The sequence below is a fragment of the Thalassophryne amazonica genome, chromosome 19, assembly GCF_902500255.1.
Source record: "Thalassophryne amazonica chromosome 19, fThaAma1.1, whole genome shotgun sequence".
NCBI classification, from domain to species: domain Eukaryota; kingdom Metazoa; phylum Chordata; class Actinopteri; order Batrachoidiformes; family Batrachoididae; genus Thalassophryne; species Thalassophryne amazonica.
In genome coordinates this window covers 30,405,971-30,426,634 of record NC_047121.1, presented here as the reverse complement: position 1 = coordinate 30,426,634, position 20,664 = coordinate 30,405,971, and the positions used below count along the sequence as shown (strand labels likewise).

The following is a 20,664-nucleotide window of genomic DNA, read 5'->3' as shown; positions in this document are numbered from 1 at the left end:
TGTCCGAGACACGTGGCCGAAGGTCAGATGATATGACTACAAAGTCGATCATCGACCTCCGGCTCAGGGTGTCCTGGTGCTACATGCACTTATGGACATCCTTGTGCTCGAACATGGTGATCATGATGGACAAACTGTGACTAGCACAGAAGTCCAACAACTGAACACCACTCTGCACTGCCGCTCGGCCCGTAGGCCGAGACAATGGTGAGAGACCTGTCCCCGACCCGAAGGCGTAGGGACGCGACCCTCTCGTTCACCAGAGTGAACTCCAACACATGGCGACTGAGCTGGGGAGCAATAAGCAATGCGACCCCAGCTCTCCGCCTCTCCCCATGGGCAGCGCCAGAAAAATGAAGCGTCCAGCCCCTCTCCAGGAGTTGGGTACCAGAGCCCAAGCTGTGCGTGGAGGTGAGCCCGACTATCTCTAGTCGGTATCTCTCAACCTCCCGCACAAGCTCAGGCTCCTTCCCCCCCAGCGAGGTGACATTCCACGTCCCAACAGCCAGGGGCTGTGAGCATGGACCGGGCCGCCGGGCCACCCACCCTCGACCGCCGCCCAATCCTCTCTGCACCCGACCCCCATGGCCCCCACTGCAGGTGGTGAACCCACAGGAGGGCGGGCCCACATCTCTCTTTCGGGCCCCCATGGGCTAAGGCCCGACCACCAGGCGCTCGCGCACGAGCCCCGACCCCAGGCCTGGCTCCAGGGTGGGGCCCCAGCTCCGCCATACCAGGCGACGTCTCAGCCCTTGATTTTTTTTACTGGTCATGGAGGTTCAAACGGTTCATACTTTATTTATATATTATTTATTCCACAGCAGTGGCGCAATGTGGTTCCACAGGTACCAGCTGGTTTTTATTTTCTATTTATTCCACATCAGCTGTGTGATGTGTTTACACATGCTCCAGTTGCTCGCACTGTGTTCATGCATGAGCGTGCACGAAACCTTCGCAGGGGGATCGTACACGTCTGCCCGTCGGCGCAAAGTTTTCATGGTTCGCTAATTCACATTGTTTCGCTGTAATTCAACCAAATTCGCACTATGTGTGAAGGGACCCTAAAGGACACTTCTAAGTGTAAAACTGCACTCCGAGCTCAGTAGCTTTGTTTTTTGTGTTCAAACAGGAAAAAAAAAACAAGCCATTTTGTACTAATCTGAATGGAATCGCACAACTGAGCACTTTCAGTTCTGAAATTTAAATAGTATGACTGCATTACCGACCTACCTAGCTGCCAATAAAGGAATTTCATTGTACACGTAAACTTGTTTTTAACTGGAGCATGTGACAATAAACAGTTGACCTCTGATCAATGAGGTGGGCTTCATAGATAATTGGCAAAGCTTCTGGGGAAAACCTGGTCTTGTTAGGAGAGACGGCATCCATCCCACTTTGGATGGAGCAGCTCTCATTTCTAGAAATCTAGCCAATTTTCTTAAATCCTCCAAACCGTGACTATCCAGGGTTGGGACCAGGAAGCAGAGTTGTAGTCTTACACACCTCTCTGCAGCTTCTCTCCCCCTGCCATCCCCTCATTACCCCATCCCCGTAGAGACGGTGCCTGCTCCCAGACTACCAATAACCAGCAAAAATCTATTTAAGCATAAAAATTCAAAAAGAAAAAATAATATAGCACCTTCAACTGCACCACAGACTAAAACAGTTAAATGTGGTCTATTAAACATTAGGTCTCTCTCTTCTAAGTCCCTGTTGGTAAATGATATAATAATTGATCAACATATTGATTTATTCTGCCTAACAGAAACCTGGTTACAGCAGGATGAATTTGTTAGTTTAAATGAGTCAACACCCCCGAGTCACACTAACTGTCAGAATGCTCGTAGCACGGGCCGGGGCGGAGGATTAGCAGCAATCTTCCATTCCAGCTTATTAATTAATCAAAACCCAGACAGAGCTTTAATTCATTTGAAAGCTTGTCTCTTAGTCTTGTCCATCCAAATTGGAAGTCCCAAAAACCAGTTTTATTTGTTATTATCTATCGGCCACCTGGTCGTTACTGTGAGTTTCTCTGTGAATTTTCAGACCTTTTGTCTGACTTAGTGCTTAGCTCAGATAAGATAATTATAGTGGGCGATTTTAACATCCACACAGATGCTGAGAATGACAGCCTCAACACTGCATTTAATCTATTATTAGACTCTATTGGCTTTGCTCAAAAAGTAAATGAGTCCACCCACCACTTTAATCATATCTTAGATCTTGTTCTGACTTATGGTATGGAAATAGAAGACTTAACAGTATTCCCTGAAAACTCCCTTCTGTCTGATCATTTCTTAATAACATTTACATTTACTCTGATGGACTACCCAGCAGTAGGGAATAAGTTTCATTACACTAGAAGTCTTTCAGAAAGCGCTGTAACTATGTTTAAGGATATGATTCCTTCTTTATGTTCTCTAATGCCATATAACAACACAGTGCAGAGTAGCTACCTAAACTCTGTAAGGGAGATAGAGTATCTCGTCAATAGTTTTACATCCTCATTGAAGACAACTTTGGATGCTGTAGCTCCTCTGAAAAAGAGAGCTTTAAATCAGAAGTGTCTGACTCCGTGGTATAACTCACAAACTCGTAGCTTAAAGCAGATAACCCGTAAGTTGGAGAGGAAATGGCGTCTCACTAATTTAGAAGATCTTCACTTAGCCTGGAAAAAGAGTCTGTTGCTCTATAAAAAAGCCCTCCGTAAAGCTAGGACATCCTTCTACTCATCACTAATTGAAGAAAATAAGAACAACCCCAGGTTTCTTTTCAGCACTGTAGCCAGGCTGACAAAGAGTCAGAGCTCTATTGAGCTGAGTATTCCATTAACTTTAACTAGTAATGACTTCATGACTTTCTTTGCTAACAAAATTTTAACTATTAGAGAAAAATTACTCATAACCATCCCAAAGACGTATCGTTATCTTTGGCTGCTTTCAGTGATGCCGGTATTTGGTTAGACTCTTTCTCTCCGATTGTTCTGTCTGAGTTATTTTCATTAGTTACTTCATCCAAACCATCAACATGTTTATTAGACCCCATTCCTACCAGGCTGCTCAAGGAAGCCCTACCATTATTTAATGCTTCGATCTTAAATATGATCAATCTATCTTTGTTAGTTGGCTATGTACCACAGGCTTTTAAGGTGGCAGTAATTAAACCATACTTAAAAAGCCATCACTTGACCCAGCTATCTTAGCTAATTATAGGCCAATCTCCAACCTTCCTTTTCTCTCAAAAATTCTTGAAAGGGTAGTTGTAAACAGCTAACTGATCATCTGCAGAGGAATGGTCTATTTGAAGAGTTTCAGTCAGGTTTTAGAATTCATCATAGTACAGAAACAGCATTAGTGAAGGTTAAAAATGATCTTCTTATGGCCTCGGACAGTGGACTCATCTCTGTGCTTGTTCTGTTAGACCTCAGTGCTGCTTTTGATACTGTTGACCATAAAATTTTATTACAGAGATTAGAGCATGCCATAGGTATTAAAGGCACTGCACTGCGGTGGTTTGAATCATATTTGTCTAATAGATTACAATTTGTTCATGTAAATGGGGAATCTTCTTCACAGACTAAAGTTAATTATGGAGTTCCACAAGGCTCTGTGCTAGGACCAATTTTATTCACTTTATATATGCTTCCCTTAGGCAGTATTATTAGACGGTATTGCTTAAATTTTCATTGTTACGCAGATGATACCCAGCTTTATCTATCCATGAAGCCAGAGGACACACACCAATTAGCTAAACTGCAGGATTGTCTTACAGACATAAAGACATGGATGACCTCTAATTTCCTGCTTTTAAACTCAGATAAAACTGAAGTTATTGTACTTGGCCCCACAAATCTTAGAAACATGGTGTCTAACCAGATCCTTACTCTGGATGGCATTACCCTGACCTCTAGTAATACTGTGAGAAATCTTGGAGTCATTTTTGATCAGGATATGTCATTCAAAGCGCATATTAAACAAATATGTAGGACTGCTTTTTTGCATTTACGCAATATCTCTAAAATTAGAAAGGTCTTGTCTCAGAGTGATGCTGAAAAACTAATTCATGCATTTATTTCCTCTAGGCTGGACTATTGTAATTCATTATTATCAGGTTGTCCTAAAAGTTCCCTAAAAAGCCTTCAGTTAATTCAAAATGCTGCAGCTAGAGTACTGACGGGGACTGGAAGGAGAGAGCATATCTCACCCATATTGGCCTCTCTTCATTGGCTTCCTGTTAATGCTAGAATAGAATTTAAAATTCTTCTTCTTACTTATAAGGTTTTGAATAATCAGGTCCCATCTTATCTTAGGGACCTCGTAGTACCATATCACCCCAATAGAGCGCTTCGCTCTCAGACTGCAGGCTTACTTGTAGTTCCTAGGGTTTGTAAGAGTAGAATGGGAGGCAGAGCCTTCAGCTTTCAGGCTCCTCTCCTGTGGAACCAGCTCCCAATTCAGATCAGGGAGACAGACACCCTCTCTACTTTTAAGATTAGGCTTAAAACTTTCCTTTTTGCTAAAGCTTATAGTTAGGGCTGGATCAGGTGACCCTGAACCATCCCTTAGTTATGCTGCTATAGACGTAGACTGCTGGGGGGTTCCCATGATGCACTGTTTCTTTCTCTTTTGCTCTGTATGCACCACTCTGCATTTAATCATTAGTGATCGATCTCTGCTCCCCTCCACAGCATGTCTTTTTCCTGGTTCTCTCCCTCAGCCCCAACCAGTCCCAGCAGAAGACTGCCCCTCCCTGAGCCTGGTTCTGCTGGAGGTTTCTTCCTGTTAAAAGGGAGTTTTTCCTTCCCACTGTAGCCAAGTGCTTGCTCACAGGGGGTCGTTTTGACCGTTGGGGTTTTACATAATTATTGTATGGCCTTGCCTTACAATATAAAGCGCCTTGGGGCAACTGTTTGTTGTGATTTGGCGCTATATAAAAAAAATTGATTGATTGATTGATCTTGACCTTGACCTCCAGTCCCAATAAATAAGGTGCATCATTGTGTCAACTTCACATTCATCAATTAAAAAGCCTTGACATTGAAACAGATGGCGTAAATACCTGACGTGCAGGTCATCGCAAATATCAATCATGAATAATTATTTAATTATGTACTGTAGTCAGCCTCAGTAAGCGGTTATAGCAGCTGAGCCAGCAGGCAGGTGTGCCAGCGCACAACATCTGGGGGTTTAATGGGTGTTCTCCCCGTCAGCATAGATAAACTACTACTACTACATTTAAACATTGATCCGTGTGCGTGACTCAGTAACTGCAATGCAAGTCTGCTTGGTTTGTTTGAATATGATGGATCTACTACAGATAACTCACTATTAAAGTATATTTTAATACAGGGACAGCCAAAGACTGACAAATCCATTTATTTCTCCACTTATAGCATGCACACTGGAACAGTTATCTTTGTTGTTGCAAAGGTATGCTCACACTATGACATGAAATGGCTGATGCTGGCAGATTTTCAAAATCTTTGTGAAACGCTGGAGAAGGGTTCCTCTAGGGGTCTTCAATGCAGGTCAACGTAGCTCAGCAGAGGGCGACGTAGCACTCGCGGAGCTCACTATTTGGCAACGGTCCATTGACTTACCATAAGACGTAGTTCTAGTTTCACTGTCAGGGTGGGCGCATTGGTAGTGCACTCTGTGTAACAGTAGCATAGGTTGACTGAGCTGATTATTGACTCAGCGTTTCTAAACTCGACATCTGCAATTTCGACACATGCTACTGGTGCATTTCACATTTGTTTATATTTCTTATATTTCTGTGTTTGATGCCCAAGGGATCCAGAATAATGCAGCAGTAACGGCATAGTAGCGGAGGTGACGTAGTGGTAGCAGTGCTCAACTCTTGCCGGTGTTTCAGCATGAATGTCAGACTTTAAACATGTTGAAAATGTTTCTGGGACCACGACATACACCAGCATTATCCCAATGATGTTGACATACAGTAGCTCCTGTGGTGTCTGGTGGACCCCAGCACTGGTCAAGGGAAATCAAATTTTCACTCTCCGTCAGCAAACGCCGGACTAATCAGAGTGTTTAATGCAACATAAACAATTCCAGTATTACATGAAAAACCATGAAAATTTGACAGGTTAAAAAAATCTGTAGGTAATTTTATTTAGATGAACAAAAATACTCACTTAATGAGGAGTTGTGACACAGTTTGAGATCATAACACTCAAAGCCCTCTTTGGCTCTCCATCCATAGTTTCCGCCTTTAACAATAATATCAATCTCTTCGAAGCGGTTCTGGCCCACGTCTCCACAGAATATGCGGCCCCGGCCATACCCACTGACCGGATCGCCGCGGTCAATGGAGCATCGCCACATGTTTCGGACCCCATATGCAAACACCTCTGGTCGAGCGTCTGGGTCACCAAGGAATGGATTATCAGGAGGGATCATGTACTGCTTCCCACCAATGTCCATGCCATCGACATCGATACGCAAGACTTTTCCCAGCAGAGCACTCCTGTGTAAGATTGAACAGAATTTTAAAGCGATTTTTTTAGATTTGAGGTGGTGTCTGATTAAACAGCTACCTTCATTTTACACACACTTATGGTAATATGAATGACCTTACTTGTTTTGTGCATTGCCATGTTTCCCAAAGGGATCTCCTGCTTTCCCTCCATCTCCAGTGAAGATGTACAAATAGCCATCAAGGCCAAACAGGATCTGGCCACCGTTGTGGTTTGCAGCCGGCTCCTCAATCTCCAAAATGACCCTGGATGGAATCCATGACCAAGAGATTAGCATGGATTCAGGTGGAACAGGAAATTTTGTCCATTATAATCTAAATCCGTTATATGTATAAAATGGACAAAATCCGTTATATTTATGTAACGGATTAGTTACAGCCAAGAGGTGCCGAGCAATCTATGGGGAATCCCCAACACCAATTAGGCTTACACATTTCCTTGATTAAAAGCCTGACCTTGAATGGGAACCTCATTTAATGACTGGGTCAAAACTTCGTCTGAAAAAAATTAACGTATGCCTTAAATAAGTGCTGGACATTATGTGCATTAAAAAGATTACATTTGGTCGAGTCACTCATTTTTTCTGTCCGCTGCGGAGTGGTACCTTAATATCCTAAAGCCTGATTTATGCTTCTACAATTGCGTAACTCTGTGGCCATGTATTGACATTGCATGCGCATTACCCTTTTAAAGTTCTCTGTTGTGTCTTTATGCAATCTACCGCAGGAACAGTGGCCTTTTCTGGATTAATTTGTCCCTCAACGACTTCCACTTCTTTATACAATCATCAACCTCAAATCCAATGGTACAGTACGTGTAATCAGCGTGTGCACTGGAAAAACTTTTGAAAAGTGATGGGAGAGGAAGGAGTGAAAATGTAAAAGTCACAAATCACAGCCTTTTTTAGTGTATGTCATTTAGCTATTGCACGGATTAACAGGCCTACAGAGGGCTCTGAGCTAAAGCAGTTTGGATCGTCTCACACACACAGGGATATGTGTGAAACTTAACATCATATTACAGTGCAGGCAACAAGCCAAAATTACACCTGAGCAATGCATGTGGCTAGTTTCTCCATACAGGAGGCATCTTGAAGTGGTCATTACCCACAAAGGATTTTGTACAAAGTATTAAATAAATTTCAGTAAGCGTGTTCAATACTTGTTCCCTGTGTCATTCCAGTTTATTACCTATAACTTAATTTCTGTACATATTTGTTTTGGTTTGTTTGCATATATGGATTATTTGGATTGTTACTGACATCTGGGAAAATTTCATGTCAATAGCACCTTTAGAAATATATTTTTTGAGAAAATGGTGATGTGTTCAATACTTACTTTACCAGATAGATATAGACTCAGATGTCTGATGTTTCTGAAGCAGACCTCCAAGGTATCTATACCATGAACAACCTTATGCATGTGGCTCTATGTATGTATGTATGTGAAGGCGGTACTTTCTTTGTAGTGGCTTTCTGTGTGCGTGAACTACGACCTTCCTCAAATAAAAAAACACACACAATTAAGCCATTCGGTCATGCTATTGCTAATGCCGCTGCAATCGCACTATGTCATGGTACCGACTTATAAAAGATAATGTTTTCAAGAAGTGAATAATTAAAGCCTTGGTCGGGCTGTCAGCTACATTTTGACAATAAACATAAGTAATAACTAAATAAAACATGTGTTTATCGATGGATCACAAACCAGCTTTAGAGGTGCATCACCTACTGTATCAGTGTGTAGAATCATGGCATTAATTATTCTCAGTCAATATAATACAGAATGTGAAACAATAAAAAAGACTAAACAAGAGTATTGTGTGATTGATGTACTTTATTTATTGCCTAAAACCACTATGTTGATGCTCTGATTCCAAAGAGTGGTAAAATTTAAGACACTAAATTTTATAAAAGAATTAACTCCTGTGTAGGCCTTGAGGCCTACTGGTACTGGTACTCCAGACACCATAGTGTGAAGTGGGTGAGATTCTACTACTCCCTCTGGACGGGATGTCAGTCCAACACAGGTTACTTCTGAGTTATAATTGCAGAGTAACTGTCTTGTCCAAGGACACAAGCAAGTAGGATGAGTGGGATTCAAACCCAGGTCTTCATGTTGGCAGGCCAGCTCCTTATCCACTGAGCTACTTGTTCTATAATCTGAGGTGTGTCTGAAATAGCGGTGGTGAGGACTAAAACTTTTGGATGAATGAGTGCACAAACGGACTGATGTCTGTCCTTCTTGGCATTGTGGTCCATCCCTCAAAAACCCTATGTCTTGATGATGGCCTGTTATGATTTAGTTTAGAATTTAGTTTGTTTTGAATATTTTAATTGTAAGTACCTTGGGTTTGTGATGTGCACAGCGGTGCACTGCTGAATCAAGTTCAACTTTAAATGAAAACTAAAATTACTGCTGAGGACCCAATGAGCTTTGGAAGAAGCCTGAAGTGATTTATTGTGTTACACACAATGTGCTGATGCAAGCGGCATTGCATTTTGCTCAGGGTGAATGACTGTATATTCCTGTAACAAAAGAGGTGAGGATTTATCTGTCATTAGCTAATCATTAACACCTTAGAAACAATAATTGACAGGTATTCCTCTGCATACCTCTCTGAGTGAGGATCAGCCATGTTCATATCATGGGCAGATACTTTCATTTCACTAATGCGGACCTTCTCCAGCTTGCTGTTGATCTGGATGGAGTAGTAGATGAAGAAGCGCCCGTTGTCTCTGTACTTGGGATGGAAGGCCATGCCCAGGAATCCTCTCTCATCCCCAAGCCAGGGCGTGGTCATCACTTCTCCGCTCATATCCAGGAAGGGTTGCTCCACCCGGCTGCGGTCACGCTGGTACACCCACACAAAGCCCACCTGCTCGGCAATGAACATACGGTGTGTACCGTCACTGCTGTGCAGCATCAGCACTGGGTTGCGGAGGTTGTTAGCCACCTCTGTCAAACACAGCTGGAGACACCCTCTAGGATCTTTGACCACACTCCCCAGATTGCTGATGAGGTCAGGTGTCTTCAAAACATTTGGGTAGCAGTAGTCCTGGTCGCTCAACTCAACCATGCTACAGAATGTGGACGTGGACTGCTCACAGGTCGCCTGCAGCAGCTGGTTCCCCGCTAAATATTTAACCACATGGCAACATTTGCCATGAAACTCAGAGCAGAAGCCAAAGCAAAATCCGGGCAGCTCTCTGACAGGTGTGTACGGGTCTTCAGCATCGTACAGGTGTGCGGCATAAGGCGAGCACTCCTGGATGAGACAAAAACATGACACAATACAGATTACCACAGAGATAGACAGCACTGACATCCAAATTCTGTAAACTGGCAAAGTAATTAGGCATTTGGAGCTTGTGATGGCACAATGATGCCCTGTGTATCAGGTGTGGCACAAACCAGGTGGATACAAATGCAAGCTCACATGACTGATAGACTTCTAAAGGTTTAATAAATGCAACAGGCAGGGGTTTGGTACATGGGTGGTCCAGCAGTGAAGCAAAGGTAGCAAAAAGGTGAGAGGTTGAGACACAGTTCAACAAACAGGCACAGGTCAAAAAACACGGTGTAAGGGCTATCAGAGGCAAGGCAAAATCAAGGTTAACAAGGCAGAGTCCAAATACAGGCAGGCAGAACAGAGCAAGGTACAAGGCTGAAAAATGACACAAAATCAACAATCTGGCAGTGAGCTGTGAGACTGTGGGGGCTTAAATGGGGAGCAGACTACTCAAGGTGTGATGAGGTGCAGGTGTGAGGAAGGGTCTAGAAGGAAGCATGGCTGGGAAAAACAAAGGTAAGTGCAAGAGAGTGCAGTGAAACAAAAGCAAAGCGTACTGGGGCAAGATAACTAAGTGACTGAAAAACCAATGGTGCAAAATGTGATGTGCTCAGCAGACAATAATTAAGGTGACCAAAGCAAAAGGGGAAAATCTAGGAAATAACGGTTCTGAAGTAAATAGCGGGAAGCAATAAGATCAATTATTATAATCAAACTAAAACAGAATTGATACTGATTAAAATATAAAAGTAAATGCAATAACTGATAATAAGGTGACAACGTAAACTGAGACTACACCGAAAAAAAATTAACAGAACAACAAAACCAGAAACTACAGAATAATGCCATAAATTAAACGAACTATAAACACTGAATGCAATAAATAAATGGAACATAATCAGATAAGAAACACTGGAAGATAAATAATAACCAAAACCTGCAACTAAAGTATAATACTAGATGTGATAAACAGAATTAAACTAAGACCAAAGCAACATAAGGGACCAAGAGTGAAAGCAAACAATAAATAATACAGCAAAACTATATACGTGGCCAGCAAGTGATACACAGAAGATAAATGAAACAAAACCAATAAACTGAACATGAGCATGGTAACCTGACATGAAAATGAGACCAGACAAAACTGAAGCATGACCATGATTACATGACATGAATAAAACACACAAATGGCTCAGCTCACAAAAGTGGAAAAAGGTCCAGAACCATAATAGCTGGGACAAAAGGGCCGGATCATGACACAGTGAAGCACAGGAGTAAAGTGTCAATGCTTTGAAGCATAAAACGGTGACATCTAGTGGAAGAAACTGTTTGGATAGACTCTAATTCTCCCTGATCTTTAATTGGAATAAGCTGATATAGAAAATGAATGAATGAATAAATACATTCTAGCCTGGATAGAGTGTAGGCAAATGCAACATGTAATTAAGTGGACAATAAAAGCTCATTAAAATTACAGGCTGTTGTGATAGAGTCATGATTCAAATGCACAAATATTTAGGAATATATATGTACCTTGATCACCTAAAATGTATGTGGTGCTTATTTCAAGTTTATGATGGTTCTTTGGCTGCTTCTGTTTCGTGTGGGTTTGTTTGTTTGTTTGTGTGGTTCTTTTTCATCTTTAAAAAAACTAAATAAATAAAGACCAACGAGCCCATTTGATTGGGGATAGGTTTCACAGGAATGCCCATTACCCATCGAGATGTGTACAAAGAACTCTGGGCATTCCTGCTGTATTTCAAGTTAATAGGCATCTAAATTTGAGACATTGAATACGAGGAAACTATTAATGAATGTGGTGTGCAAAATGGGCATTGGAGATGAAACTGCTTGTAAGAACTGTATGAAGTTAAAAGGGAACATGCCTGTGGGAATCATTGGAAGAATGAACGTGATTGTCCAACTGAGGTTGGAGTGTGACTGTGGGTTGAGGTGGTGATATCATTTATTGATGTTTCTTCAAAAGAAACATGATGCTGGGCCACTACATGTTCAAATACAGGACCAACATATACAACATAACAACAAAGTACAACCAAAATTAAAGAATAGATAGAATGTGTGACTGGGGATGGTACCAAAATGTTTCATCTGTACTGCAAATTAGTGATGGCAAACTTAAAACTATTGTTTATAAGTGTTCCTACAAATTGTTACAGAGTCCATATCAAAATGAAGACCTGCTGAGCACTTTTACAGCAGGTGTCAAAAAGATTGAGCTATTTGGCCACAATGACAAGAGGTACGTTTGGAGGAGTAAAGGTACTGTCATAAGGCTTCAAACCTCAGAAGCCTTATTACCATGATGATGCTACCAGCTGTCAAACATGGTGGTGGTAGCATCATGCTCTGTGGCTGTTTTGCTACCATTGGCACTGGTGCACAAAGTCGATGGAATAATGAAGAAGGACTACCTCCAAATTCTTCAACGTCACCTCAAATCAACATATGATTGAAACTCAGCCACAACTGGGTGTTCCAACAGAACAATGATCCTGCTTAAAAGCCAGGTTTGTGCCAAGAAACCAAACAATTTAAATGAAATCTGCCAATTCTGCCAATTATGTCAGAAGCTTGTTGATAGCTACGAAAAGCATCTGGTCAAGGTGCAGATTGCTAAGGGACATTTAACCAAATATTAGTGGGGGTGTATGTGTACATTTGAGCCTGTATGTATAATTTTGAGCCAGTGTGTATTAAAGACAATCCAAAAGAAATTCAGCCTTGTGCACCTAATTCTTGTTTTATAAAGTCATTAATGATGTATGCAAAACATTCCACCACGCTACAACAGTTCAGGCAATTAAAAGCCCAAAATTACCATGACATTCATGCTCTTGATGATTGTAAACTTCTGACCTCAACTGTATCTCAATCACTGTTTCTACACTCAGAAATATTTAACCCTAACTTTTAAGATTTGTGTAATTTTATTACATGGCAAATTCCCATTTACTTTTTTTTTTTTAGATAATGTTAATACAAGCCTACCAAATAAACCTTACATGATGCATATTCATTACTGTAATAAATCCTATTTATTTGAAATGCATAATCCTCAGCTTTATGTATTTAGTATTAATAAAATATAATTATTCTAAATCAATAATAACGACAGCATTTATTTAAAATACATAAAGTATATTGTTTGAATTGCATAATAATTATGTTACCTATACAAGATAAATGGCATTGGTATGTAACCCTAACCCTTTCTGTGAGTGTACAAAAAGGATGTAACGCTGCTTAAACTGTCCTCTGTTATAGTTAGAAAAACATAGATTATGAGCATCAGGCAAATAAATAAGTAATTGTGCTGTACTTTTCTGTTGAAGATGGATCATATGACATCAGCAAAATCTATCTGATGAGCAAAATCAGTTAGCTCTTCACAAAACCATGCTGCACCTTGCCCCAATACACACCTCTTACACATGAAACAATGTAAAAGATGGTTCATTTTATGTAGAAGTAAAATTACTGTCATAAATAACATTTGCTAATTTTTGTGCATACCCCCCCCCCCAATTCAGAAACTGTAGCTCCGCCCCTGGTAGGACTAGAAGCACTTCGTATTGTCACAGTGGTGTTACACAGACAGCTTAAAATATGAATCTTGATTGTTAAATGCTAAAATTTAAAATAGAATTACATGCATTTTAATGAAAATGTGTGTGCTGACATCAAAAACAGTTTCATCTGATTTCAGCCTCAATAATAGGCCACCAGTGACTCGTTTGCATGACAAAATGATGAAAAACAGAAACTGCCTTAATAATAATAATTATTATTATTATTATTATCATCATCATCATCACAATTATCAAAGGTGCTAAAATTCAAATGTCCACGCAACAGTTTGGTAGCTTTTATGAATAAAAACATTATTATAACATTATTTTGCCTTACTGTAACTAGTCGATACCCCACAGGGCCACCATACTTTCTACACGTTTTCTCTGATTTAGTTTATCAGCTTCCCTGATATGTCTAATTTGTGAAATAATTTGTCTTGTGGCAGAAAAATCATTTCTCACAAAAATCTTAACATTCTTTTAAATAAAATAAATAAGCCTGGCACCTGGCACATGATTTCCTTCAGCATGTCTTCACAGAGCTCTTCGCCCTGCATTTCCAGCAGTTGGATAATGTCCCAGTATCTCTCCGCGATCATGTTGTCCGCCTTCTGGTCGCAGCAGCCAAACTGCTCGTACTGTGTGCAGAACTCCAGGTGCCACGGAGGTTTGAAGGGTGGCGCGAAGTCCAGGCACTGAGGATGGGCTGACACCGCTAGAACCAGGACGAGCGACATCACTGAGAGGAACATAACGACCTGCTCGTGACAGCGCAGAGCTTGCTCGGATCGGACGGCTCCTGCAGCCGTGCGTAAAAACGCACACCCGCTCCTGTTTGGATGGAGCGCAGCACACCGCGTGCTTCCCATTGTTTGCTGTCTGACCCCCGAAGTGGCCCAGCTGATTTGCACTCCTTTATGTATGTGCCAGAGCGCATGCGTGCGTGTGCATGCAGCTTTACGCACTGTGTTCAACGCGCCATTCAACATGGTCTTGCTTTGCACCAAATCTAACAGCTCCACATCGGGTTCGTTGCAGATTCACATTTTTTCGACCGCGGACAAGTTGGGAGTACGCGCGATCTAACACCCGCGCACACCCTCCCGCGGTGAAGGGCACGTGGTAGCGTGGAGGTATGCAGCATCAAGTTTGTGTACCACAATGCAAACTGTAATTATGTCCCGCGTTGACGTTGAAGTGCCTCCAGGCACCAAAAAGTTTGTGTAGCATCTTGGCAGCAGCTGCGCTCTGTTGCCTGCAAATTTGAAGTATTCTCAACTCTTTTTTTTTTACAGTGATATACAACCCCTGGCAAAAATTATGGAATCACCGGCCTCTGAGGATGTTCATTCAGTTGTTTAATTTTGTAGAAAAAAAAGCAGATCACAGACATGACACAAAACTAAAGTCATTTCAAATGGCAACTTTCTGGCTTTAAGAAACACTATAAGAAATCAGGAAAAAAAATTGTGGCAGTCAGTAACGATTACTTTTTTAGACCAAGCAGAGGGAAAAAAATATGGAATCACTCAATTCTGAGGAAAAAATTATGGAATCATGAAAAACAAAAGAACACTCCGACACATCACTAGTATTTTGTTGCACCACCTCTGGCTTTTATAACAGCTTGCAGTCTCTGAGGCATGGACTTAATGAGTGACAAACAGTACTCTTCATCAATCTGGCTCCAACTTTCTCTGATTGCTGTTGCCAGATCAGCTTTGCAGGTTGGAGCCTTGTCATGGACCATTTTCTTCACCTTCCACCAAAGATTTTCAATTGGATTAAGATCCAGACTATTTGCAGGCCATGACATTGACCCTCTTTTTGCAAGGAATGTTTTCACAGTTTTTGCTCTATGGCAAGATGCATTATCATCTTGAAAAATGATTTCATCATCCCCAAACATCCTTTCAATTAATGGGATAAGAAAAGTGTCCAAAATATCAACGTAAACTTGTGCATTTATTGATGATGTAATGACAGCCATCTCCCCAGTGCCTTTACCTGACATGCAGCCCCATATCATCAATGACTGTGTAAATTTACATGTTCTCTTCAGGCAGTCATCTTTAAAATCTCATTGGAATGGCACCAAACAAAAGTTCCAGCATCATCGCCTTGCCCATTGCAGATTCGAGATTCATCACTGAATATGACTTTCATCCAGTCATCCACAGTCCACGATTGCTTTTCCTTAGCCCATTGTAACCTTGTTTTTTTCTGTTTAGGTGTTAATGATAGCTTTCGTTTAGCTTTTCTGTATGTAAATCCCATTTCCTTTCGGTGGTTTCTTACAGTTCGGTCACAGATGTTGACTCCAGTTTCCTCCCATTCGTTCCTCATTTGTTTTGTTGTGCATTTTCGATTTTTGAGACATATTGCTTTAAGTTTTCTGTCTTGACGCTTTGATGTCTTCCTTGGTCTACCAGTATGTTTGCCTTTAACAACCTTCCCATGTTGTTTGTATTTGGTCCAGAGTTTAGACACAGCTGACTGTGAACAACCAACATCTTTTGCAACATTGCGTGATGATTTACCCTCTTTTAAGAGTTTGATAATCCTCTCCTTTGTTTCAATTGACATCTCTCGTGTTGGAGCCATGATTCATGTCAGTCCACTTGGTGCAACAGCTCTCCAAGGTGTGATCACTCCTTTTTAGATGCAGACTAACGAGCAGATCTGATTTGATGCAGGTGTTAGTTTTGGGGATGAAAATTTACAGGGTGATTCCATGATTTTTTCCTCAGAATTGAGTGAGTCCATATTTTTTTCCCTCTGCTTGGTTTAAAAAAGTAACAGTTACTGACTGCTACAATTTTTTTTCTTGATTTCTTATAGTGTGTCTTAAAGCCAGAAAGTTGCCATTTGAAATGACTTTAGTTTTGTGTCATGTCTGTGATCTGCTTTTTTTCTACGAAATTAAACAACTGAATGAACATCCTCAGAGGCCGGTGATTCCATAATTATTGCCAGGGGTTGTATGTACAGTGGGGCCAACAAGTATTTAGTCAGTCCCTGATTGTGCAAGTTCTCCTATTTAGAAAGATGAGAGAGGTCTGTAATATTCATCATAGGTACACTTGAACTATGAGAGACAAAATGAGAAAAAAAAAATCACATTGTAGGATTTTTAAAGAATTTATTTGTAAATTGTGGTGGAAAATAAGTCATTCATCAGGTCCCTCCATGTAGTTCTGGGATTTTTGTTCACCGTTCTCATGATCATTTTGACCCCACGGGATGACATCTTGCGTGGAGCCCCAGATTGAGGGAGATTATCAATGGTGTTGTATGTCTTCCATTTTCTTACAATTGCTCCCACAGTTGATTTATTCACACCAATCTGCTTGACTATTGTAGATTCACTCTTCCCACCCTGGTGCAGGTCTGCAATGTTCTTCCTGGTGTCCTTCGACAGCTCTTTGGTCTTGGCCACGGTTGAGTTTGGAGTCTGTCTGTTTGAGGCTGTGGATAGGTGTCTTTTATACAGATAACGAGTCCCAACAGATGTCATTAATACAGGTAACAGGCGGAGGACAGAAGAGCTTCTTAAAGAAGAAGTTACAGGTCTATGAGAGCCAGAAATCTTGCTTGTTTGTTATTGACCAAATACTTATTTTCCACCACAATTTACAAATAAATTCTTTAAAAATCTACAATGTGATTTCCTGGATTTTTTTTCTCATTTTGTCTCTCATAGTTGAAGTGTACCTATGATGAAAATTACAGACCTCTCTCATCTTTCTAAGTAGGAGAACTTGCACAATCAGGGACTGACTAAATACTTGTTGGTCCCACCGTTTGTGGCCGGGACGGCGGTGGGATCGAACCCCGGACGGGTCGTACTAAAGACCATTCCTCCCCCAGGACCTTCATCCTGCTACATATAGGTTAATGCTCTGGTAAGAATGAAAACAATGTGATGACACTTGTTGGAGAGTCTCCTAAGATTTCTGTGAAATGTCAGCATTATATAAATGCAGTCCAGATATGATTTTCTCTAAACTGCTCGAGTAATTGGGTAATTCAGCATGTTTGTAGTCAGAGTTGTCCTGAGCTCAGATATATCTTTATATTGCTAGAAATTATGGAGCAAGGTGTTTCTGTAAATCTGCATGTCAGCTGCTCTGGGCCATCTCAGTGCAGCTACCATGAAGGGCAGAATACGAGAGCACTCCAATTTTAGTGTTGGCTGGTTTGATTGCAGTCAGCTTTGGCTGGTGAAGTAAATATAAGACATTTTTTGCTGACTGACGACAATTTGAATGAGCTAATTGACTGTGCTAGCCTTGACCACAGTTTGGATTTCTTTCCAACTGGGAACTGTGGTGTTAAAATCAGTTGCTGGCTCAAATGGATTGATCAGATCTCTACATTAACCTAGGTCCTCCTCCTGGGCTGTATCGCTGTAGGTGTTGTGAAGGGATGTATCTACCTCCTCTTTTGAGCATATGTGATGGCCACTGCACTTCCGGCCTAGCAGCTGTTTGGTAATCCCAAAGGGGTTTGCTAGGAAGGGAGCACATCTTTTGGCTCTCTCCTTAGCCCGCCTCCTGTGTCACTTTGCTTGGCGGAGGGTCAGCAGCTTCTTCCTAAGGACACATAGTTCTGCCAATCCTGGCTTCTCATCCTCATTTGCCCCCTTGAACTGCCTCTTCAGGTCTCGAAGTTCCTGTCGTAGCTGTGAGATTTTTTCTGGCCTGCGGTTCTTGGAGTACTGGTTTGTAGCAGTGTGCTTCTGCACTGCACCAAACCTTTCAGTGGCAATGCTGATGATCATGGTTGCCATTGTTTGGAGTTTCCTGTCTGCCCCTTCCTTCATGGTAGCTTCCAGGATACCATCCATATCATCATCAAATTGCTGCCACTCACTCCCTTTGCTGGCTGGAGGCCACTTAACCTGCCAGTGGTGTTGTGGCATACCTGGCACTTGGGCTTCCTGAGCATGGGCGTTCTGGGTGCTGCAGGATGACTTCTGGCCCGGCTCCTCTTGCATCTCACCAAGGTCATCTGGGGCGTGGGGGTTCTGGGCAATGCAGGATTCATCCTGGCCCGGTTCCTCCTGCGCCTCTCTGAGGCTGACCTTTGAGCGCTGCTCTAGCTGCACATTCACCAAACATCCCATCTTGGTCTGGTGGATCTTCAGAACCTGTGAGTTTTTGCGGCTCTTGCCACATATACTGTTGCCATCTTTCCGCACTGTCCCCTGTCTCTCCGAGCTGTCACCACTCTATTCATGGTCGTCAACCAGACTGTTCCTGGATGTCACTGGCCTAGCCAGCATGATATGATTGTTGCATAAATCTTCTGATGCAGTTTCTTGGACACATCATCAGTGATAGTACCTGGGGTCATGAGAGGTTTCGGGTCTTCAACGTCAGACCCCTCACCTAGGTGACGCAACCGGGACTGATCAGTTCCCGGCCTGTGTCCAAAAAGCACTTGTCCACTGCTTAATAAATTTAATAATTGAGTGATCTGAAACCACTGACGCAAGAGGCATGATGTCAATATTTGTGACAGTGTGACCACGAACGAGGACCAAATCCAGAGGATTTCCACTAATGTGAGTTGAACCCTGAATGCATTGCTGGAATCGTAATATGTCTATAATATCCATGATGAATGATTTGCAGAGGGGGTCAGAACAAAGGCTTATTTATATGAATGTTGAAGTCATCAACAATCAGAATGTTATCGATACAGGGTGCCAAATTAGAGATAAACTCACCAAATTCATCTAAGAATTCAGAATTAAAGCAACACCTCCACCTTGCTTTGTATCACAAGGGATGTGACTAAAAGTATATGCCGGTGGCCAGGCTTCATTTAAGAGGAGGACAGCGGTAGGTTTCAGCCAGGTTTCACATAAACCAATCATATCTAGGCGGTGTTCTATAATTAGATAATTTATCAACAGTGATTTTAAGGACAGTGACCTTATGTTATTGAGACCCAATCTAAGGACCTCATTGGGGTTGATATGTTAAGTTTTTGGATTTTGGGATGGTTCCAGAGTAATATATTTAAGATGCATAAAATTAGGTTTGGGTTTATGAAATTCCATGCAGGTTGAAGGCAGAAGACATGGAATATTTGATGACAGCCAGTGGGGCACCCTCAAATTTACTATTACCCAATGTAGTCATGGGAACTAAATTTGCAAAACATGTCCCTCTAGATGAGAGGCAATGTCAGGTGCTCTGGCCCCCGGAATACACTTAACGTCAGATGGCATCTGTAATATAACTTGTGAGTGATAGAATCCCCTATCACTAACCCATGGCATTTTGGCATGAAGATGGGGGTAGAAGTCACCTGTGGGCTCGGAGGGCTATCAACAGGCATGTCCAAGGCTGAAAAATGGTTGACAATCAGCAGTGGCGACTGTGAACCAGGTACCACAACTGGGCACCAAGCCTTACGGGAGTTCTTCCGCCTACGAGTAGTCCGAAAGCCATCATCTTTAGCTAGTGGAGCTAAGCTAGTGCTAACGGATGCGCTAGCCAATCCACCACTAAGCTCGTCTGGAGTGCCCATGATGTCTAACTCCAGTGCAGTAAGAAGCTGCTCTAATTTATGGACTCGGTTCTCTAAGAGGGCCACCGTGTCTGTCAGCATCATGCAAGATGAATAGGATTAATAAATGGACTAGTTTTGACTGTGTTGAATGTTTGGTGTCCAAAGTAAAGATCAAACACTGTTGACGTCCATTGGATTCTATGACATGTGACATGTTACCTTGTAACGTGATAAGCATGACTCATGGTGCAAACTATTCCATTTTTAAAACCCTATCAACTCAACCAATATTTTGCATCACTTTTTACCAAAATTGGAGCAACTTTAACTTTTTACCTCTGAACACACTGAAATTGACCTTTATCACCATTCTTGCTGTTTTTACCCCATAAATCCATCAACATTCAGTCATAGATGGTGTAAACTATACCTTTTTGGAATCTTTATGATCAGACAAATAATATGGTATAGTTTTCAATATCATTGGAGCATTTTTAAATTTTGACCCGTGTGTAAATTCTTCAATTGACCTGGCTGCCTTATTCAAGTGGCCAGTCGTTTTTTTTTTTCAAACGAGTAATGTCAAGTATTTGTGCGTAATTTGGTGCTTCTATCATCATTTTCAGGATTCCTCTGTAAATATTCTGTTATCTGCTGCACTAAGTGCCAAGCATATAAAAGACGGCGAAGAATTCTATTAGACAATGTCAGATCAGTTTAACACTTCAGGGATTACTTTCTTTTTCTACACTTACG

The 20,664-nt window shown here is 41.6% G+C and overlaps 1 protein-coding gene across 1 annotated transcript in view; it reads right to left on the bottom strand.

The window, feature by feature from the left end:
* The window catches only part of hhipl2 (HHIP-like 2), a 28,464-nt gene extending 14,212 nt beyond the window's left edge, over positions 1 to 14,252 (bottom strand). Inside the window, exons 1-4 of the mRNA XM_034195069.1 lie at positions 13,890 to 14,252; positions 9,111 to 9,763; positions 6,598 to 6,741; positions 6,155 to 6,486 (exon numbers count right to left, since the gene is read on the bottom strand). Coding sequence (XP_034050960.1) covers positions 6,155 to 6,486; positions 6,598 to 6,741; positions 9,111 to 9,763; positions 13,890 to 14,252 — 1,492 coding nt within the window. The remainder of the gene's footprint in view (positions 1 to 6,154; positions 6,487 to 6,597; positions 6,742 to 9,110; positions 9,764 to 13,889) is intronic.
* Between the last annotated feature and the right edge of the window lie 6,412 nt (positions 14,253 to 20,664).